The sequence below is a fragment of the Pristiophorus japonicus genome, chromosome 2, assembly GCF_044704955.1.
Source record: "Pristiophorus japonicus isolate sPriJap1 chromosome 2, sPriJap1.hap1, whole genome shotgun sequence".
Lineage (NCBI taxonomy): Eukaryota > Metazoa > Chordata > Chondrichthyes > Pristiophoridae > Pristiophorus > Pristiophorus japonicus.
In genome coordinates, this window is record NC_091978.1 from 174,642,773 (window position 1) to 174,664,393 (window position 21,621).

Genomic DNA, 21,621 nt, shown 5'->3' on the forward strand with positions numbered 1-21,621 from the left:
TACCATGTGCTTTAATTTTGCACACCAATCTCTTGTGTGGGACCTTGTCAAAAGCCTTTTGAAAGTCCAAATACACCACATCCACTGGTTCTCCCTTGCCCACTCTACTAGTTACATTCTTAAAAAATTCTAGATTTGTCAAGCATGATTTCCTTTTCATAAATCCATGCTAGCTTGGACTGATCCTGTCACTGCTTTCCAAATGCACTGCTATTTCATCTTTAATAATTGATTCCAACATTTTCTCCATTACCGATGTCAGGCTAACCGGTCTATAATTCCCCATTTTCTCTCTCTCTTTTTAAAAGTCTGTCGATCTCCACCTTAAATATATTCAATGACCCAGATTCCACAGCTCTCTGAGGCAGAGAATTTCATATATTTACCACCCTCAGAGAAGAAATTCCTCCTCATCTCTGTTTGAAATGGGCGGCCCCTTATTCTGAGACTATGGATCCAAGTTTGCCCAGGATTTGCTCTTTTTTTTGGAGCGACTAGATTTTTTTGGAGTATCTTAAAAATCGCAATTCTGCCCATTTAATTTGCTCCAGTGAGTTTGTTAGGTTCTTTTTTAGTTTAGTTTTTTTTTCCAAAAGCAGGTGTTAACAGCCACTTACGCCTGTTTTGGCCATTTAAGCAAATTTAGACAGTTAAAAGTTACTCCAAACTAACTTAGGCCAGCGTATGTTGCCACTTATGTCCGCACAGGAAAACCTTGCAGTAAGCTAAGAAATCAGCGCAGGTAGCCAGAGATAAGGGGGGGGGGGGGGGGGAAAGGGAAGTGAGAGGACCTTGCAAAGCACTAAACACCTTTACAACAACTAATACAGATTTTGTATTGTAACTTTTGCATAATTTACACATTCCATTATATAAAGCTTCATAAAATATGCACTTTTTAATATCATTTATATCAGAGGTTAAATTTTGATGGTGTTGACTGCCTTTCTTACTTTTCTTATCAGCAGACAGTCAAGGGACAGCTTTTCTAATTTGAGCAGCTTGTTCTTTTTCTGAATCATTTAAAGAAACTCTCCTCCTCCCCAGGATCAAAAGTCTCCCCGCACCAACCTCTTTCTTGTAGCCCTCAGAGTGGTTTGAGTCTTGAACTCCCCAAGATCATCAGATGTGAATTTAGGTAGTTAGGTTTAGGGGGCTATTTTACTGAGGAAGGTGTCACAGCTAATTTTTTTCTCATCCAACATCCCCAAATGTGAACACTTTTCCAGCAGGGGCAGAGGTCGGAACTCAGGAGCTGGAGAAGCGTCGGGGGCTGAAGGAGCATCGGGGAGGGGTGGTTGGGACTCGGGAGCCAGAGAAGCATCGAGGGCCGAAGGAGCATCAGTGGGGAGGGGCAGGGGTTGGGACTCAAGAGGCAGAGGAACATCGGGACTGGAGGGGGGAGGCCGGGAAGGTGATTGTTGGCCAGAGGGGAGGATCACAGGCCTCGGGGAGGGGGGAACAGAGGTCTTGTGGGAGGAATCAGAGGTCTCGGGGTTGGAGGTCAGGGGGAGATTGGATGCCTCGGTGTCTGATCATGGACGTGGTTGAGGCAGGGAAGGCGGCCGGCCTGTGCGGCAGGCCACTCGGCCCGGGATAGGGGCGGCGAACAGCGAGGCGTCCCTTCGACCAGGGATGGGACGGCAAGCATCGGGACGCGCTGGGAAGGCGAGGAGCTACTGCGTTTGCGTGCAGACTCTACTGCGCATGCACACAGCTGCCGGCACTGTTTTTGGTGCAGGGCTGTAGCTCCGCCCACTGTGATTGCCAAGCCACGTCAAGCCCTAGGACGGTCCACGGAGCGGGGAGAATAAGGAGCTACATTTTCGGTGCCATTTTAGGAGCAGAAAGTCAGCACACCCCGGGTAAGTGCGCCGGACAAAGGGGTTGTGGAAATTTGGGTCCTATGTCCCCTAGTTTTGGTTTCCCCCATGAGTGGAAGTATCTTCGCTGCATCCACCTTGTCGAGCCCACTCATTATCTTATATGTTTCGATAAGATTATCATTCTTCTGAACTTCAGTGAGTATAGGCCCAACCTATCTTCATAAGTCAACCCCCTCATCTCTGGAATCAACCAAGTGAACCTTCTCTGAACAGCCTCCAATGCAAGTATATCCTTCCTTAAATAAGGAGACCAAAACTGTACGCAGTACTCTAGGTGCGGCCTCATCAATATCCTGTACAGTTGTAGCAGGACTTCTCTGCTTTTATACTCTATTTCCCTTGCAATAAAGGCCAGCACTTAATTTGCCTTCCTGATTACTTGCTGTACCTGTATACTAACTTTTTGTGTTTCATGCACAAGGACCCCCAGGTCCCTCTGTACACTTTGCAATTTTTCTCCATTTAAATTATAATTTGCTTTTCTATTTTTCCTGTCCACTTTAAACTGTCAGACCATAATGATTAGGCTAAACTAATAGTAAAATTCTGAACAAGTGAGATAATTGCAAAACAGCTATTTGCATTTATATGGTACCTTTAACATAGTAAAACATCTCAAGGAATTTCACAGGAATGTTAACAAACAAAATACCAAAAGTTTGGTTAAAGAGGTAAGTTTTAAGGAGCATCTTAAAGGAGGAGAGAGGCTGAGAGGTTTAGGGAGGGAATTCCAGAGCTTAGGGTCTAAGCAGCTGAAAGCACAGCCGCCAATGGTAGAGCGATTAAAATAGGGAATGCGCAAGAGACCAAAATTGGAGGAGTGCAGAGATCTCTGAGGACTTATAGGGCTGGAAGGGAAAGGCCATGGAGGGATTTGAACACAAGGATGAGAATTTTAAAATTGGGGTGTTGTTGGACTGTGAGCCATGTAGGTCAGGGAACACGGGGGATAGATGAACAATACTTGGTGCGAGTTAGAATATGGACATGAGAGTTTTGGATGAGATCAAGTTTATGGAGGGTGGATGATGGAAGGCCAACCAGAAGAGCATTGGAATAGAACAGAAGAACATAAGAAATAGGAGCCGGAGTGGGCCATTTGGCCCCTCGAGTCTGCTCTGCCATTCAATAAGATCATGGCTGATCTTCTACCTCAACTCCATCTTCCTGCCCTATCCCCATATCCTTTGATTTCCTTAATATCCAAAAATCTATTGATCTTTGTGTTGCACATACTTAACGACTGAGCCTCCACGGTCCTCTAGTGTAGAAAATTCCAAAGATTCACCATCCTCTGAGTGAAGAAATTTCTCTTCATCTCAGTCCTAAATGGCCGACCCCTTAATGCTGAGATTGACCCTTGGTTCTAGCCTCCCCAGCCAGGGAAAACATTCTCCCTGCATCTACCCTGTAAGATTTTTGTATGTTTCAATGAGATCACCTCTCATTCTTCTAAACTCTAGAGAATATAAGCCTAGTCTACTCAATCTCTCCTCATAGGACAATCCCCCCCCCATCCCAGGAATCAGTCTGGTGAACCTTTGTTGCCCGCCCTCTATGGCAAGTGTATCCTTCCTTGAATAAGGAGACCAAAACTGTACACAATACTCCAGGTTTGGTCTCACCAGGGCCCTATATAATTGCAGGAAGACATATTTACCCTTGTACTCAGATTCTCTTGTAATAAAGGCCAACATACCATTTGTTTTCCTAATTGCTTGCTGTACCTGCATGTTAATTTTCAGTGATTTGTGTACAAGGACACTCGGGTCCCTCCGAACATCAACATTTCTCAATTTCTCCCCAGTTTAAAAACTACTCTGCTTTTCTATTTTTCCTACCAAAGTGCATATTCACATTATATTCCATCTGCCATGTTCGTCCCCACTCACTTCGCCTGTCTATATCCTCTTGAAGCTTATTTGCATCCTCCTCACAACTTACATTCCCACCTAGCTTTGTATCAGCAAACTTGGATATATTACATTTGGTCCCCTCATCCAAATCATTGATATAGATTGTGAATAGCTGAGGCCGAAGCACTGATCCTTGTGGTACCCCACTAGTTACAATTTGCCAATTTGAAAATGACCCGTTTATTCCTACTCTCTGTTTTCTGACCGTTAACCAATCCTCTATCCATGCTAGTATATTACCCCTAATCCCATGAGCCCGAAATTTATTTATTTTAATCAAGTCCAGAGGTAACAAAAGGCATGGATGAGGGTTTCAGAACGCAGAGGCAGAAACTACAACACAATATTTGAATTACTCAAACAAAATCTGTATAATCGTTTCATGGTGACGATTCCATGGAGCACTTTTTGGTATGCCTTATCGGCAGGCAGGGAATTAACTAATGTAGAGCTGGGAGAGCAGTTATATTTCTGTCTATTCCTTGAAGTCCAAATCGGTAAATCTGACTATCAGGAGATTTTCCCCCAACAGTCAGGCAGTCATGATATTAATTATTTCTATTACTTGGGTAGCTACGGCGTAAACAGTAGTTTCTTGACTGTCCGTTGACTCATTTGTCTTTGACACCTGACGACAACAAAATCTATTGTTAATGTCTGATGCGAGTCTGCAAGTTTGTGTGAGAAATGTTTTGTGTTTCAAAAACATGACTCAATTAGCATCAAGTGTGCCCTGCCCACTTCCCCATGAAACAAGTGCTCATCATTCCCTCTCCCCTAACCATCGCACAAGTAAGGCATTTTTCCATTTCCCACACCAACCATCCGACCATATTTCTAAAATAATCAAAACCTTCATTGATGGCATTGCATTGCATAAGAACATAAGAAATAGGAGCAGGAGTAGGTCATTCGGCCCCTTGAGCCTGCTCCGCCATTCAATAAGATCATGGCTGATCTTCTACTTCAACTCCGCTTTCCTGCACTATCCCCATATTCCTTGATTCCTGAATATCCAAAAATCTATCCATCTGTCTTCAATATACTCAATGACTGAGCCTCCCTCTGTGGCATGTAATCCTTCCTAAGGAAGGAGACTAAAACCGTGCACAATACTCCAGGTGTGGTCTCACCAAGGTCCTAGATAATTGCAGTAAGACATCTTTACTCTTATACTCAAATCCTCTTGTAATAAAGGCCAACATACCATTTGCTTTATTAATTGCTTGGTGTACCTGCATGTTAACTTTGTGATTCGTGCACGGGGACAACCAGGTCCCTCCTGAACACCAACATTTCCCAATTTCTCCCCATTTAAAAAAAAATACTCCGCTTTTCTATTTTACTTACCAAAGTGGATAACTTCACATTTCTCCACATTAGATTCCATTTGCCATATTCTTGCCCACTCATTTAGCGTGCCTATATCCCTTTGAAGCTCCTCACAACTTGCATTCCCACCTAGCTTTATATCATCAGCAAACTTGGATATATTACATTTGGCCCCTCATCCAAATCATTGATATAGATTGTGTATAGCTGAGGCCCAAGCACTGATCCTTGTGGTACCCCACTACTTACAGTCTGCCAACCCGAAAATGACCCGTTTATTCCTACTCTCTGTTTTCTGTCCGTTAACCAATTCCCAATCCATGCTAGTATATTGCCCCCAATCCCATGAGTCCTAATTCTGTATACTAACCTCTTGTGTGGCACCTTATCGAATGCCTTCTGAAAATCCAAATACACCACATCCACTGGTTCCTCCTTATCTATTTTATTAGTTACAACCTCAAAAAACTCTTAACAGATTTGTCAAACATGATTTCCCTTTCATAAATCCATGTTAACTCTGCCCAATACCATTGTATAAGTCATCCTTGACTCTGAGGGACTGCCTAAGAATTATTATTTTCTAAGTGCCCTGTTACCATGTCCTTAACAATAGATTCTAGCTTTTCCCCTACTACTGATGTCAGATTAACTGGTCTGTAGTTCCCCATTTTTTCTCTCCTTCCTTTCTTAAATAGTGGGGTTACATTTGCTACCTTCCAATCGTAGGAACGATTCTAGAATCTATGGAATTTTGGAAGATGACAACCAATTCAACCAATATCTCTATATCCACCTCTTTCAAAACCCTAGGATGTAGGCCATCAGGTCTAGGGGATTTATCGGCTTTCAGTCCCATTAACTTCTCCAGTAGCATTATTTTTACCAATACTAATTTCTTTCAGTTCCTCATTCTCGCTAAACCCTTGGTTCTCTACTATTTCCAGGAAATTTTTTGCGTCTTCTTCCATGAAGACAGGCACGAAGTATTTGTTTAATTTCTCTGCCATTTCTTTATTCCCCATTATAATTTCTCCTGTCTCAGCCTGTAAGGGACCCATATTTACTTTGCTAATCTTTTACTTTTTACATACCTATAGAAGCTTTTAGAGTCTGTTTCTATGTCTCTCGCTAGTTTACTCTCATTATATTATTCCTTCCTTCATCAATTTCTTGATCCTCTTTTGCTGAATTCTAAAATCCTCCCAATCCTCAGGCTTACAATTTTGCTATATTTTAGCAAAATTGTAAGCCTCTTCCTTTAATTTAATACTATCTTTAACTTCTCTTGTTAGCTACAGTTGGGCATCCCAGTGAATTTATCAAGTAACAAACGTTTTCTCTACTCAAAGCAAATTAGAAACCAGGCATGTACTAATACGGAATTTCATGGGTTTCTTCACATTTGAGGATTTCCGCAGATTTGATTCACTTGTAAATGATAGTTTGGAAATTGCTGCAGTTGTAATGATATATACCAGCAGCAATTCTGTAGTTGTGGTAGCAATTTTAGGGGCTGTGCATAGTGGGCTTCCCAGTGGGAGATGCAGTTTCTTGCACCAACTGCGTAATTATTTTGCGCACAAATCAGGTCATTAAAAGTATTTAGGGAGGGAGCCTTCAATACTGCAGTATATATACATCACACTCACTGAAATAAGTGTTAAAAGATCATCTTGGTTCTTGCTTCTTGCTTCTTCTTTGTAATGATAATTGTTGTATTTGGAAGAATTGGAGATAGGTGGCTCATGTACTGCATTTTTGGTTTAAATAAGGAGACGTGCAAGAACTATTAATATTTCTGAAGCAGAATTGAGAGGTCTTTAGAGATGATCTGTTTTCAATATAATCTACACAGTGAAGCACTGTAAATTAAGAGTGCAGTGGTTAAGTGCCAGCCATGGTTTAGTGGTAGCACTCACCTCTGAGTCAGAAAGTTGTGGGTTCAAGTCCCACTCCAGAGATTTGGGCACGAGATCTAGGCTAACACTCCAGTGCAGTGCTGAGGGAGTGCTGCACTGTTGGAGTTGACATCTTTCAGATGAGATGTTAAATTGAGGCCTCGTCTGCCCTCTCAGGTGGCACTACTTCGAAGAAGAGCAGGGAGTTATCCTGGTGTAATGACCAACATTTATCCCTCAACTAACATCACTAAAATAGATTATCTGGTCATTATCGCATGGCTGTTTGTGGGACCTTGCTGTGTGCAAATTGACTGCTACTTTTCCCTACATTAGTTGCTTCAAAAGTACTCTGTCTCTTTTTCTCTTTCTTTTTCTCTCTTTCTCATTGTTTAGGCTATTTTATCTTTTTTACCCCACTGTTGTTTGTGAAACTGTGTGTGCAAATTGATTGCCACATTTCCAACAAATAGTGACTACTATTTGAAAAGTACTTCCATCGGCTGTAAAGCGCTATGGGACATCTTTAGGATGTGAAAGACAATATATAAATGCAAGTTTGCTATTTTAAAATATTCTCTGTGCCGTTCTATTAATATTTCATTGCAAATTTTGGATGTGGTTCACAATGTGCTGCTTTATGTCAGGAATTGTTTTTTTTTACCATTGGTTACTAATCAAGCTACTTTGTCATTGAAGCCTAGCACATTCGATATTCTGTCAGCAGCAATTGTGGCATAAGAACAGTCATGTTAGAGATGTCACTTGGCACTAGAGTCATTTTATTCGTACCCATTACCCATTGTATCTACAGGCCCAGACATAGCTACCTGGTACTGACTGAGGAACACTGTTACCGTAGGCTCAGGTTTAATGAAGAGGTAGTTGCACAGCTATGCCATTTGTTTCAGGAAGACATGCTGACAACTTCAAACACAAGAATGGACTTGCTACGGTTTGTCCAATTGACCCTCCTTCCAGGCTCGCACTGAGGTTATCTGCAGTATTAGTAATTTGTGGAATGATAACCAGGCTTTGTATTCCGAGTGTAATTTCAGGTCTCCTAATTACAGTTTGCTTGGAGGCTTTATTGCTCATTGGCTAGCCTATTATGCAAAACAGACTTCCTACAGATTGAAAACCACAACTTTGAGGGGAAACCTACATGGGAGATCTTTCCTAAAAATGGTTTTAACCCCATATATCTAATCTAGTGCTACACTTTTCCTTCGTCTAATTATTCACTGAATAAGTAGACGCAATAGCTTGTGGAGTTGCTCTTTTAGTTTGGCATTTACTTTCATAGTTCTAAAAAAAATTCTGTTAAATATGTTGGTTTTGTTGGTCAGTAAGCTGTGTGGGGAAATATCTGTGGGAAATTTTGCTAAATGAATTCCCAAATGTCACCAATTCTGTGTAGAATACACTGGCTGCTACACATTCTTACTGTTCCTACTTGCATTGCATAAACAAAACCATAAATGCATTTCACACTTGGCATGATGGGATTTAAAGACTAAAGTAAATTTTTGCCTATGGAGTGCCTCCATTATTTTTATAAACAACAAAAGCCTGGAAACTGTCTACTTGGCATCAAAAAGGAGGGAGAGAGAAAACACGGAATTATAGACCGGTTAGCCTGACATTGGTAGTAGGGAAAATGTTGGAATCAATTATTAAAGATGTAATAGCAGCGCATTTGGAAAGCAGTGACAGGATCGGTCCAAGTTAGCATGGATTTATGAAACATAAAAAGTAGGTGCAGGAGTAGGCCATTCGGCCCTTCGAGCCTGCACCATCATTCAACATGATCATGGCTGATCATGCAACTTCAGTACCCCATTCCTGCTTTCTCTCCATACCCCTTGATCCCTTTAGCCGTAAGGGCCAGATCTAACTCCCCTTTGAATATATCTAACAAATGGGCCTCAACACCTTTGTGGTAAAGAATTCCACAGGTTCACAATTCTCTGAGTGAAGGAGTTTCTCCTCATCTCGGTCCTAAATGGCTTACCCCTTATCCTTAGACTATCCCACCTGGTTTTGGACTTCCCCAACATCGGGGACGTTCTTCCTGCATCCAACCTGTCCAATCCCGTCAGAATTTTATATGTTTCTATGAGATCCCCTCTCATTCTTCTAAATTCCAGTGAATATAAGCCTAGTCGATCCAGTCTTTCTTCATATGTCAGTCCTGCCATCCCAGGAATCAGTCTGGTGAACCTTTTGCTGCACTCCCTCATTAGCAAGAGTGTCCTTCCTCAGATTAGGAGACGAAAACTGCACACAACACTCAATGTGTTGTCTCACCAAGGCCCTGTACAATTGCAGTAAGACCTCCCTGCTCCTATACTCAAATCCTGTCGCTATGAAGGCCAGCATGCCATTTGCTTTCTTTACTGCCTTCTGTTCCTGCATGCCTATCTTCAATGACTGATGTATCATGACACCCAGGTCTCGTTGCACCTCCCCTTTTACTAATCTGTCACCATTCAGATAATAATCTGCCTTCCTGTTTTTGCAACCAAAGTGGATAACTTCACACTTATCCGCATTATACTGCATCTGCCACACATTTGCCCACTCACACTGAGATGAAACTTCCTCACTAGGAGAATTCCACAGGTTCACAATTCTCTGCCTACTCCTGCACCTACTTTCTATGTTTCTATGCGCCCCTAGAGAATCACCATATGCTTTAAAAACAGTAGGGGTAATTTTAAGCTAATTCGCTGGATGGGAAACCCACAGGATCGGGTGGAATGCTGATTTCACCCCGCCCAGTATTATTCTTTCAATCAATGGATAGTAATATCAGGTGAGGTGAAAAACCAGCGCTGCACCTGATCCCGTCAATTTCCCGACTGACAGGTTAGTTTAAAATGACCCCCAGTATGTCTAGCAGTGTGGTAATTTGATGATGTGTCCTTTCTCTCCAGTGCCTGGACCAAACCCCTCCAATGATAGTGGAATAACATTGTCTATGATTATGATGGCTTGGATGATCATTGCCCTGGTGTTATTCCTGATGAGACCTGCTAGTCTGAGAGGATATCCAACAGGCGGAAAATCGCACGGGCCACAGAATGTAAGTTGGTCCAGGTTACTTGCACAAAGTAATTTTTCTTTGTTCTACAAAAACATAGTTACAATATTCATGCCTTTTGTATCACTTAGTTGACTAAATTCACAACTGCATCAGATGTGTGATATTAGATTATTTTTCTAGATGTATCCGATGTTTTAATATCTGTCTTTAAGTTATTCCAATGCTATGTTTTTTAATCGGACTGAAAAACTTGTCCTACATATGATGTTGATCCTATGTTGATTACGTAGAAACATAGAAAATAGGTGCAGGAGCAGACCATTCAATAAGATCATGGTTCATCATTCCCTCAGTACCCCTTTCCTGCTTTCTCTCCATACCCCTTGATCCCCTTAGCCGCAAGGGCCATATCTAACTCCCTCTTGAATAGATCCAATGAACTGGCATCAACAACTCTCTGCGGCAGGGAATTCCACAGTTTAACAACTCTCTGAGTGAAGAAGTTTCTCCTCATCTCAGTCCTAAATGGCCTACCCCTTATCCTAAGGCTGTGTCCCCTGGTTCTGGACTTCCCTAACGTCGGTAACATTCTACTTGCATCTAACCTGTCCCGTCCCGTCAGAATCTTATATGTTTCTATGAGATCCCTCATCCTTCTAAACTCCAATGTATAAAGGCCCAGTTGATCCAGTCTCTCCTCATATGTCAGTCCTGCCATCCCGCGAATCAGTCTGGTGACCCTTCGCTGCACTCCCTCAATAGCAAGAACGTCCTTCCTCAGATTAGGAGACCAAAACTGAACACAATATTCCAGGTGAAGCCTCACCAAGGCCCTGTACAACTGCAGTAAGACCTCCCTGCTCCTATATTCAAATTCCCTAGCTATGAAGGCCAGCATACCATTTGCCGCCTTCACCGCCTGCTGTACCTGTATGCCAATTTTCAATGACTGATGAACCATGACACCCAGGTCTCGTTGCACCTCCCATTTTCCTAATCCCCTATTCAGATAATATTCTGTCTTTGCGTTTTTGCCCCCAAAGTAGATAACCTCACATTTATCCACATTATACTGCTTCTGCCATGCATTTGCCCACTCACCCAACCTGTCCAAGTCACCCTGCAGCCTCCGAGCATCCCCCTCACAGCTCTCACCGCCACCCAGTTTAGTGTCATCTGCAAACTTGGAGATATTACACTCAATTCCTCCTTCCAAATCATTGATGTATATTGTAAAGAGCTGGGGTCCCAGCACTGAGCCCCGCGGCACTCCACTAGTCACTGCCTGCCATTCTGAAAAGGATCCGTTTATCCTGACTCTCTGCTTCCTGTCTGCCAACCAGTTCTCTATCCACGTCAGTATATTACCCCCAATACCATGTGCATTGATTTTGCACAACAATCTCTTGTGTGGGACCTTGACAAAAGCCTTTTAAAAGTCCAAATACACCACATCCACTGGTTCTCCCTTGTCCACTCTACTAGTTACATCCTCAAAAAATTGCAGACGATTTGTCAAGCATGATTTCCCCTTCATAAATCCATGCTGACTTGGACCGATCCTGTCACTGCTTTCCAAATGCGCTGCTATTTCATCCTTAATAATTGATTCCAACATTTTCCCCACTACTGATGTCCGGCTAACCGGTCTATAATTACCCGCTTTCTCTCTCCCGCCATTTTTAATAAGTGATGTTACATTAGCTACCCTCCAGTCCATAGGAAATAATCCAGATTCGATAGACTGTTGGAAAATGATCACCAATACATCCACTATTTCTAGGGCCACTTCCTTAAGTACTCTGGGATGCAGACTATCAGGCCCCGGGGATTTATCGGCCTTCAATCCCATCAATTTCCCTAACACAATTTCCCGCTTTATAAGGATATCCTTCAGTTCCTCCTGCTCACTAGACCCTCGGTTCCCTAGTATTTCCGGAAGGTTATTTGTGTCTTCCTTCGTGAAAACAGAAAAAGTATTTGTTTAACTGGTCCGCCATTTCTTTGTTCCCCATTATAAATTCACCTGAATCTGACTGCAAGGGATCTACGTTTGTCCTCACTAATCTTTTTCTTTTCACATATCTATAGAAGCTTTTGCAGTCAGTTTTTATGTTCCCGGCAAGCTTCGTACTCTATTTTCGCTCTCTTAATTAAACCCTTTGTCCTCCTCTGCTGAATTCTACCAGTCCTCAGGTTTGTTGCTTTTTCTGGCCAATTTATATGCCTCTTCCTTGGATTTAACATATCCTTAATTTCCCTTGTTAGCCACGGTTGAGCCACCTTCCCCGTTTTATTTTTACTCCAGACAATTGCTGAAGTTCATCCATGTGATCTTTAAATGTTTGCCATTGCCTATCCACCATCACCCTTAAGTATCATTTGCCAGTCTATTCTGGCCAACTCACGCCTCAAACCATCGAAGTTACCTTTCCTTAAGTTCAGGACCCTAGTTTCTGAATTAACTGTGTCACTCTCCATCTTAATAAAGAATTCTACCATGGTCACTCTTCCCCAAGGGGCCTCGCACAACAAGATTGCTAATTAGTCATTTCTCATTACACATCACACAGTCTAGGATGGCCAGCTCCCTAGTTGGTTCCTCGACATAATGGTCTCTCAAGTCATCCATAATACACTCCAGGAAATCCTCCTCCACTGCATTGCTACCAGTTTGGTTAGCCCAATCAATATATAGATTAAAGTCACCCGTGATAACTGCTGTACCTTTATTGTTTGCATCTCTAATTTCTTGTTTGATGCTGTCCCCAACCTTACTACTACTGTTTGGTGGTCTGTACACAACTCCCACTAGCGTTTTCTGTCCCTTGGTATTCCGTAGCTCCACCCATACTGATTCCACATCATCCAAGCTAATGTCCTTTCTTACTATTGCATTAATTTCTTCTTTAACCAGCAATGCCCCTACCTCCTTTTCCTTTTTGTCTATCCTTCCTAAATGTTGAATACCCCTGGCTGTTGAGTTCCCAGCCTCGGTCACCCTGGAACCAAGTCTCCGTGATGCCAATTACATCATACCCGCTAACTGCTATCTGCGCAGTTAATTCGTCCACCTTATTCCGAATACTCCTCGCGTTGAGGCACAGAGCCTTCAGGCTTGTCTTTCTAACACACTTTGCCCCTTTAGAATTTTGCTGTAATGTGGCCTTTTTTGCTTTTTGCCTTGGGTTTCTCTGCCCTCCACTTTTACTTTTCTTCTTTCTATCTTTTGCTTCTGCCCCCATTCTACTTCCCCCTGTCTCCCTGCATAGGTTCCCATCCCCCTGCCATATTAGTTTTAACTCCTCCCCAACAGCACCAGCAAACACTCCCCCTAGGACATTGGTTCCGGTCCTGCCCACATGCAGACCGTCTGGTTTGTACTGGTCTCACCTCCCCCAGAACCGGTTCCAATGTCCCAGTAATTTGAATCCCTCCCTTGTGCACCACTCCTCAAGCCACGTATTCATCTGAACTATCCTACGATTCCTACTCTGACTAGCATGTGGCACTGGTAACAATTCTGAGATTACTACTTTTGAGGTCCTACTTTTTAATTTAGCTCCTAGCTCCCTAAATTCGTCTTGTAGGACCTCATCCTGTTTTTTTTACCTATATCGTTGGTACCTATATGCACCACGACAACTGGCTGTTCACCCTCCCTTTTCAGAATGTCCTGCACCCGCACCGAGACATCCTTGACCCTTGCACCAGGGAGGTAACATACCATCCTGGAGTCTCGGTTCCGGCCGCAGAAACGTCTATCTATTCCCCTTACAATTGAATCCCCTATCACTATCGCTCTCCCACTCATTTTTCTGCCCTCCTGTGCAGCAGAGCCAGCTACGGTGCCATGAACTTGGCTGCTGCTGCCCTCCCCTGATGAGTCATCCCCCTCAACAGTACCCAAAGCGGTGTATCTGTTTTGCAAGAGGATGACCGCAGGGGACCCGAGCACTACCTTCCTTGCACTGCTCTTCCTGTTGGTCATCCATTCCCTATCTGGCTGTGCACCCTTTACCTGCGGTAAGACCAACTCACGAAACGTGCTATTCACGTCATTCTCAGCATCGTGGATGCTCCAGAATTCATCTAGCCTCAGCTCCAGTGCCGCTATGCGGTCCATCAGGAGCTGCAGGCGGATGCACTTCCCGCACACGTAGTCGTCAGGGACACCGGAAGCATCCCTGACTTCCCACATAGTACAGGAGGAGCATAACACATGTCCGAGCTGTCCTGCCATGAATGAACCCTTAGATAAACTTAAATTGGCAACAACAATGCTAAAGGTTACTTACTGATAAAGAAAAAGAAAAACTACTTACCAATCATTTACCCCCTTGGTTGTGACGTCACCTTTCGATTTCTTTCTACTACTTTTTTGCCTCCCTGCTGCAGCTGCACCAGCTGGCCTCTCCGACGTTGCTCGGACTGCCGCCTCCTGCCGACGTTGGGTCTTTATAGGCCTCCCCACACTCGCCTCTCCGACGTTGCTCGGACTGCCGCCTCCCGCCGACGTTGGGTCTTTATAGGCCTCCCCACGCTCGCCTCTCCGACGTTGCTCGGACTGCCACCTCCTGCCGACGTGGGTCTTTATAGGCCTCCCCACGCTCGCCTCTCCGACGCTGCTCGGACTGCCGCCTCCCGCCGATGTTGGGCCTTTATAGGCCTCCCCACGCTCGCCTCTCCGACGTTGCTCGGACTGCCGCCTCCCGCCGACGTTGGGCCTTTATAGGCCTCCCCACGCTGATTGAGATTTATTTTGAAAAATAGGCCTGGGTATTTGCTTGTGTCTGTTTTCAAGCGTGAAGCAAGCTGAAGCAAAAACAACTTCCGCACCTAAACTGATGGGTGAGAGGACCATGTTAGTCCTCTTGTATCATGACAGGACCTCCAAGAGGCAGTTCACCGTTTGTGGGCAGAAGCAAAATTGACCACCTGGCATGTAGGCTGAGGGCCCACGGTATGCCTGGGATGGGGGGGAGAAAAGAGGATCAGAAGGGGTGAACGAGGGCCGGCAGTGGCCTGCAGTTTTAATGTGGGGACAAGTGGAGCACTCCTGCTGCTCCTGGCTTAACTTTCAGGCAGGTTTTAAAAACTTTGTGATTCTTCATTGGAGAAACAAAAAAACCTGTCATAGCTCTGATGCATTTATGCCCAAATTTGGTCAGACAGTTCTACAGGTGCAGGATCCTTCTTTGCACATTTAAATTGGGCCAGCGCTGCTTTCAGATGGCCACCACAGCCAGAATGCAGCACATTGTACAGTGCATTTTAGTCCATGATATTACACATAATACTGTTCGAAGATTGTAATGACCTGTAAGTCTGTCTTGTTTCTTTATTTCATTACTGCTACAGCCTGATTTGTTGCAATTAATTAGATGTCAGAAAAACTATTTGTGTCACTTCAAAAGTCAAAACTGTACAATGGTATCTTGGAGCACTTGACAATGGCCCAGATTTTGTGGTCAGCGATGATGTGATGACGCTCGCCGCCAGCGATTCCACTAAGTTGCACGACTGTGCAGCTGTCTGAAGGTCCCATGCAGGCCGGTCACTGGCTTTTCAATGAGAGATTTTGCGCACGCGTGAAATTTTTAATGGGCCGTGCAGCCATTAAAGGGAACGCACACCCCAAAAAAAATTTTACGGGAACATTGCTCATCACTGACCTCGAAGAAAGCTTCCCACAAAGATCTAGCGAACTCTGTGGCTTTGATTTCATCTTTCCCAACGTTAATTTGATTCTATGTCTAAGGATCTCTGGCATTCAGCAACAGTGATGTCATCAAGCCGGCTAAGCAACCAATTACATTGAAGAAATTTCAGACAGCAAACCAGGAAGTAAAATGCACTGATTATCCTTCACTTTTTATAAATTTTAGAGAGCGAAATAAAGATTGGGACATACACAAGGGATTAAGGTAGAAGCTGAAATATCCTAAACAGACTTATAAATTTAAATATTTAATTTTTTTTTAATCATAATGGAAACACTTGACATTCCGCAAACAAAATTAGTTTTTCAAGGCCAGAGAGGTTGTTCAGCAGTAATTATGACCGAGTACGCCATTAAAAACCCAGTTACACTTCATTGAACATGGCTTTTTCTGGGGGTTTTATCAGCAATATTACAATGTAAAAGGGGAAGTTCTCGTCAGTTCAGTGATTTCTCAAAGATTGCTGTCTGCGGGGACTTCAGCAGCGCGCCCTGTGGAGAAGCAGGGAATCACTTACAGCAACTTCTGGATGTTCACGTTTATCTGCGCGTGTGCGGACGCCAGAAGTTGCTGTCAGTTTCACAGGATAATGACTGCAAATGCTGACCGTTTCACCGTCATTACAACTGCAGAATCCAAGCCAATATTTTCTCTATTTATTTACTCTGCATTGTTCTAGTGTAATATGAAGAGAATTTCCAACAGGTCATAGTGATTTTGTTTATTCCACTCGCACAATGCAAGGTCTTGCTTCCTCTTCTTGTGTATTTGTGAAACTACTTGAACTCTGATGGTTTATGTGAATGCTTTCACAATATACTAATATTGCTAATGATTTGTAAATAATGCCATTCAATTTATTTTCCAGAATCCAAGACAGGAACCCCCTGCTCCTCCAGTGGATTAGATCTGTGGATATCTTGCAGTTACCAGCCAAGAAACCAACTGACCAAACCAATAAACCAATGACTGTGGCCTGAATAACTCTCAAAACTCTTAGTTTACCGATATATATTTTACCAAGATTTTCTTGTACTATATAGGGAATATTGATCTTTTAACAATTGGACAGTTAATTGTACCAATTACAAAATCAAACGCATATATATTTAAAACTAGTGAAAGCATTTCCTTTTACAAAAACAACTGTGAAAGCTAGATGAGTGCTCCTACAGGACTACTGATTTCAGCCAGCTGAGGACACTGCAGATGGATGCTTTCCTTGTATCGTGCAGGGATAGTGGGATAGGTTCACGGTCACATCTGTGTACTTGGCACAGGAACATTATGTAATGCTAGCAGGACAAGCCAAATCAGGGGTATGTTACCCTAATAAGGTTATAATGTTAACTTTTATTTGTGCTAGTTACCAGGTGGTGATGGGACAGGGGGAGAAGTGGGTTGAGTGTTATTAATTAAAACGTTGTCTTGGTTGCTCCTTTAACTTCTTGATGCCAGTAGATTTTATCCATAACTTGTTTGAAGTAGCTATTCTGTGATCCTTTTTGTAACAGTTATATTTGCAGACTTTTAGAACATTTTATTTCTTTTCTGTGCAATGCAGTACATTCCAAACACCTTTTAGTTTATCAGTATGTTTCATTTAAACGTTCTGGTATTCTGAGGTCAGTATAATGCATACTGGTGCCAATCTATATTTCAAATGTATTACTTTTTTAATGTACATTAGCATCCTTCAATCATGAGGATGCACTACATACTTCTCTACAATTCCAGTGCCAATACTGTTCTGTACTTGCTGCCAATTAGTAATGTTCAACTGGAAGGCAAAGGTGGCTTATCTTAACCCTACTTCCAAGGGAAGATGACCACTGCCATGAAGTTTATCCCCTAGCATCTTGGCCAAGTCATGTGAATTGATCAGACGCCAGATTGAAAGTGATTGTGTAGAAATAACGATTGTGTTGTATGAAAGGATTGTTGCCATGTATCTGATAGGTGGGATTTTATTAAATGAAAAAAATGATCTCTCCAGTGAAGAAAGCACTGCCTGAGTTAGGCTTTAAAAGGCACACAGGTGATTGAAATGTCTTTGTTCATTATTTACATAATTGTGGACATATGAGAAGCTTCTTTTAACTTTAGGAGTGCAGATGTTTCTGGCTGAAACACCAATGTGATGGTATGGAGCAGTAACACTCTTAACTCATATTTGCAACAGGAGAGGTGGAGGAAATCAGGAGACAATAATCTGAACTCCACTTGTACATTCCTACCAGATAACGTAATGCAGCATGGGTGAAGGCCTGGAAGCAGGTGGCCCAATAAGACTAGGAAATGGGGAGGGAAAAATAAGAAACTTTTCCTTGAATTTAATTTCAACTTGAACTATAAAATCAACCTTTTTTTGTGCTAGCCTGTAAGACTGTGTGAGTTACATATTGCCTTAGTTCAGCATAATTCTCATCTATTTTGAATGATTCCTGTTAGTTTTTTTATTGAACTACTTCATACGTGGGGGTTTAAAATTTGACTTGACTTTTTACATCTCTGGTAGGTAGTTGTACCAATGACTTCGACAGAGCCATACTGAAGTCCCAGGTTCAATCCTTGGTCTGTGCTGCAGTAACTGATTTCAGCCAGGGTAGCAGTTGGGGCGGGGGTGGCGGGGGGGATGCTACAATTGGTTATAACCCCCAAGGGTAAAGAAAGGGAAAGTCTCTATCTAGCAATTGCTGCTGGAATTTCACGTGTATGAACATTGAACTCAGCTGTGATGCTCTCTTTGGTTGAATAGCCTACAAACACTCCCTAGTACATGGCTAATGACTACTTGGACAAGGTACTGAAGGGTGACTGCCACCAGTGGAACCATGTCCCCAGTGATGGAAAAGAGCCTTGATGAGAGAGGATAAAATTTGGAGAAAAATGAAAATGTCTGTTATTCATTAAAGTTACCCATTCAGTTTATGTTCGAATGATGCTGACTTCATATGACATTGCCATATTTGGGAAAATATGTAGAATTATTATTGTTTCCCTCGTTTGAAGTCCCAACATATTTTTTTTTTAAGTTTTCAAATATTATAACAGTATTTTATATACTATATGAATGAGGTAGAAAGGCGAGATATGTGTGGAAATACATTGGGGCAAAAATGTAGTACAAAGCCTACTGAAAAAAGTTCGTGTTCACATCTATGTAGGAGATAACCTGCAGCCATTACTGGGTTTACAACCAATCATTATTTGACATGTAACCAAGAGGTACTAAAATCCTCAGTTAGTGGCAGTTCGTGTACCATACTATGAGGAGTTCAGGTCCATTTACTACATTAAACATGTCATTTTCTGGTTTCCTGACATTTAGTTACTAAGTTGGTAAACCAGTAGATTCTGGATTAAAGGCAAAATTCATGACTTGCCCAAGGAAGGACTAACATTATATCCATGGTGCAGTGACTTGTGGATTTTTAGATTTGGGATGGGGGGAGAATTCACTGACATTGGCCACTTTTTACCAGAACAAATGTATCTCTTGCTAGTTGAGGAACAAATTTTCCAGTTAAAGGAAATCTGGGAATAAAATGGGATTAATATATATTTGGAACATTTTTTGATATGGAATTGTAATCCATAATTGTTTCAATTGAAGAATTTGAACACCGATCTGATTTCTGGCTTGAATAGCTATATTGTGCCCAGTTTCATTCTCCATTTCCATTTATTATAATTTATAATTTTGTTCCTATTTAAGTCTAACATACTCCAATTTACCCAAATAGGAATGGAAGCCAACATTTTCTGAAAATTAATAACCATTTTGATTTATCAGAATATTTTAAGAAAACACTGTACTAATCATTTATAATTCTGTTTTTTTTTGGTGCCATAAATTCAACCAGTCCCACCAAATTAATGCTACTTCCTGTTTTTAGAAATATTTGGAGTTAAGTTTATTTTAAAATTACTTCTCCAACGGCCTGCCCTTCAAATAACAAATCCAATCTGAAGTTTGATCATTTTGTTGTCCGAGAGGCACTTCTGAATCACAATTGTGCAGTGTACGTTTATGCTAGTGAAATAATTAATTCTCCTCAGTTTGTATAAAGGTTTTTCTCCATTAGTTAAAATAGCATGCGGTTATCAAGCAACTCACTAGATTATTTTTAATATGATTTTCTATTAAATTCTGGGGAAAATGTTTCTTTCATTTTACTTGAGCAGAATGCCAATTTTATTTAATATGGAGAACGATATCTCCTTTGCACCTCAAGGATATTTTGTTTCTAATATCTTGTTTTGGTTCAGTTTTTATTGCAACTTTTAATTTAATGGAAGATGATGTTAATTCAACTAGTTCCACTGATCTCCGATGTGTTCCATGGTTAAGGTCTGTGATTGATTCGCTTCCACCTGGCTCCATGCTGTGTGCTATCTGGAAATCCATGTTGGACTGGAACTAAGTGGGAACATGTGAAGGGTAGTTATGTCATCCCACCCAAATTGAGTAGTAGTTGCAATGTTTTTAAAAAGCAAAAAAAAAAAGTGTATTTAGTTTTCAGAATATTTTTTGATCTCTCCTGCATAGCTGTGAAGAGCCAGGAACCAAGCACAGGCCAGGTGTTATACAAGGAAGAAGGTAAAAATTGGAAAGGCAGGCTATTCTTGTTCATTTCATAATACCTAGTTTCAGAACAGGAGCAGGGGGAGCTGACTGCCCACTTTCTCAGCCATGTAAGATGTAGAGGGCCAAGAAAGGGAAAAGGGGCAATCCTACCTTTGGGGAAACTTGCTGTAAAATAAAGGTTGTAGGCTATTAACAATATAACTAATATTGCATCTTACTGCTATCACATTACACATTACAGGAGGCACTGCTCTTTTATTGCTGAAATGATTTACAATAACAACAACTTGTTGAAATGATATATATTAGATTTCTAAACATGCCAAAAGAAATTTGTAGTCATGTTAATGTTTACATGAAATGGTTGACCCTAGACTTCTGCTTATGTACTGTAATTTGTGCCATTCAAGGCTTTTAAAAACTTTAAAGAATTGTTACTGGGAAGATGGCTTCTACTATGCACTTTTTGTTCAATATTAAATGGTTATATGGTTAGAAACATGGAATGAAATGTTTTTTTTTTACACAGTGAATGAAAGCCGGAGGAACTCAACCATTACATGTATTTCACAGTTGTATGGCACAATCACAATACAGTCAATGACCATTAAGCTAATCTTTCCCACTACATAGGAGCCCTTTCATTCTTTCCAATGAAATTTCAGCTATTTTATCGATATAAATAGAATCTAGACAATTCTGACTTCAGGAACAGTGAAAGTTAAACATTTTAACAGACTACATAATTTTCATTTGCACATTTTTAAATTCAAAAGAGCATTACAACAGCTTGGTAACATGTTATGGCTCATTGTGACATCTAGCTTTAGGCAATTATAGAATTCAGTATAAATTGGCATTGGACCACACTTGTTTTTCTTTTGGCCAACCATGATTATATTTGTGGTTCCGGCATTCTGTAGTATGTTTTGTTTGAAAATTTTCATGAGGTTTATTCAGTCTCCCATTGCAACTAAAATCATGTGAAAGATGCATAAAAATATTCTTACTATTACCAGTGTTTAAAATTTTCAAATAAAGCTACCCATTTTACTCAAAGATTCACTCATTTTAAAAAGAGGATCCATACTTAATACCTTTTGTATAACTAGTTATTCTTTAAATTAAATTGTGTAATTTCAAGTGAGTGCAGTGCTTCCTGAGCTTTCTTGCAATGATAAAAGCAGCTTTAGATGCCAGTCAATTGAAAGAAAACACCTAGA

The 21,621-nt window shown here is 41.6% G+C and overlaps 1 protein-coding gene across 1 annotated transcript in view; it reads left to right on the top strand.

Annotated features, from left to right (window-relative positions):
- The window catches only part of smim14 (small integral membrane protein 14), a 59,110-nt gene extending 38,213 nt beyond the window's left edge, over positions 1-20,897 (top strand). Inside the window, exons 4-5 of the mRNA XM_070870395.1 lie at positions 9,975-10,123; positions 16,676-20,897. Coding sequence (XP_070726496.1) covers positions 9,975-10,123; positions 16,676-16,714 — 188 coding nt within the window. The 3' untranslated portion in view covers positions 16,715-20,897. The remainder of the gene's footprint in view (positions 1-9,974; positions 10,124-16,675) is intronic.
- Positions 20,898-21,621: the final 724 nt, after the last annotated feature.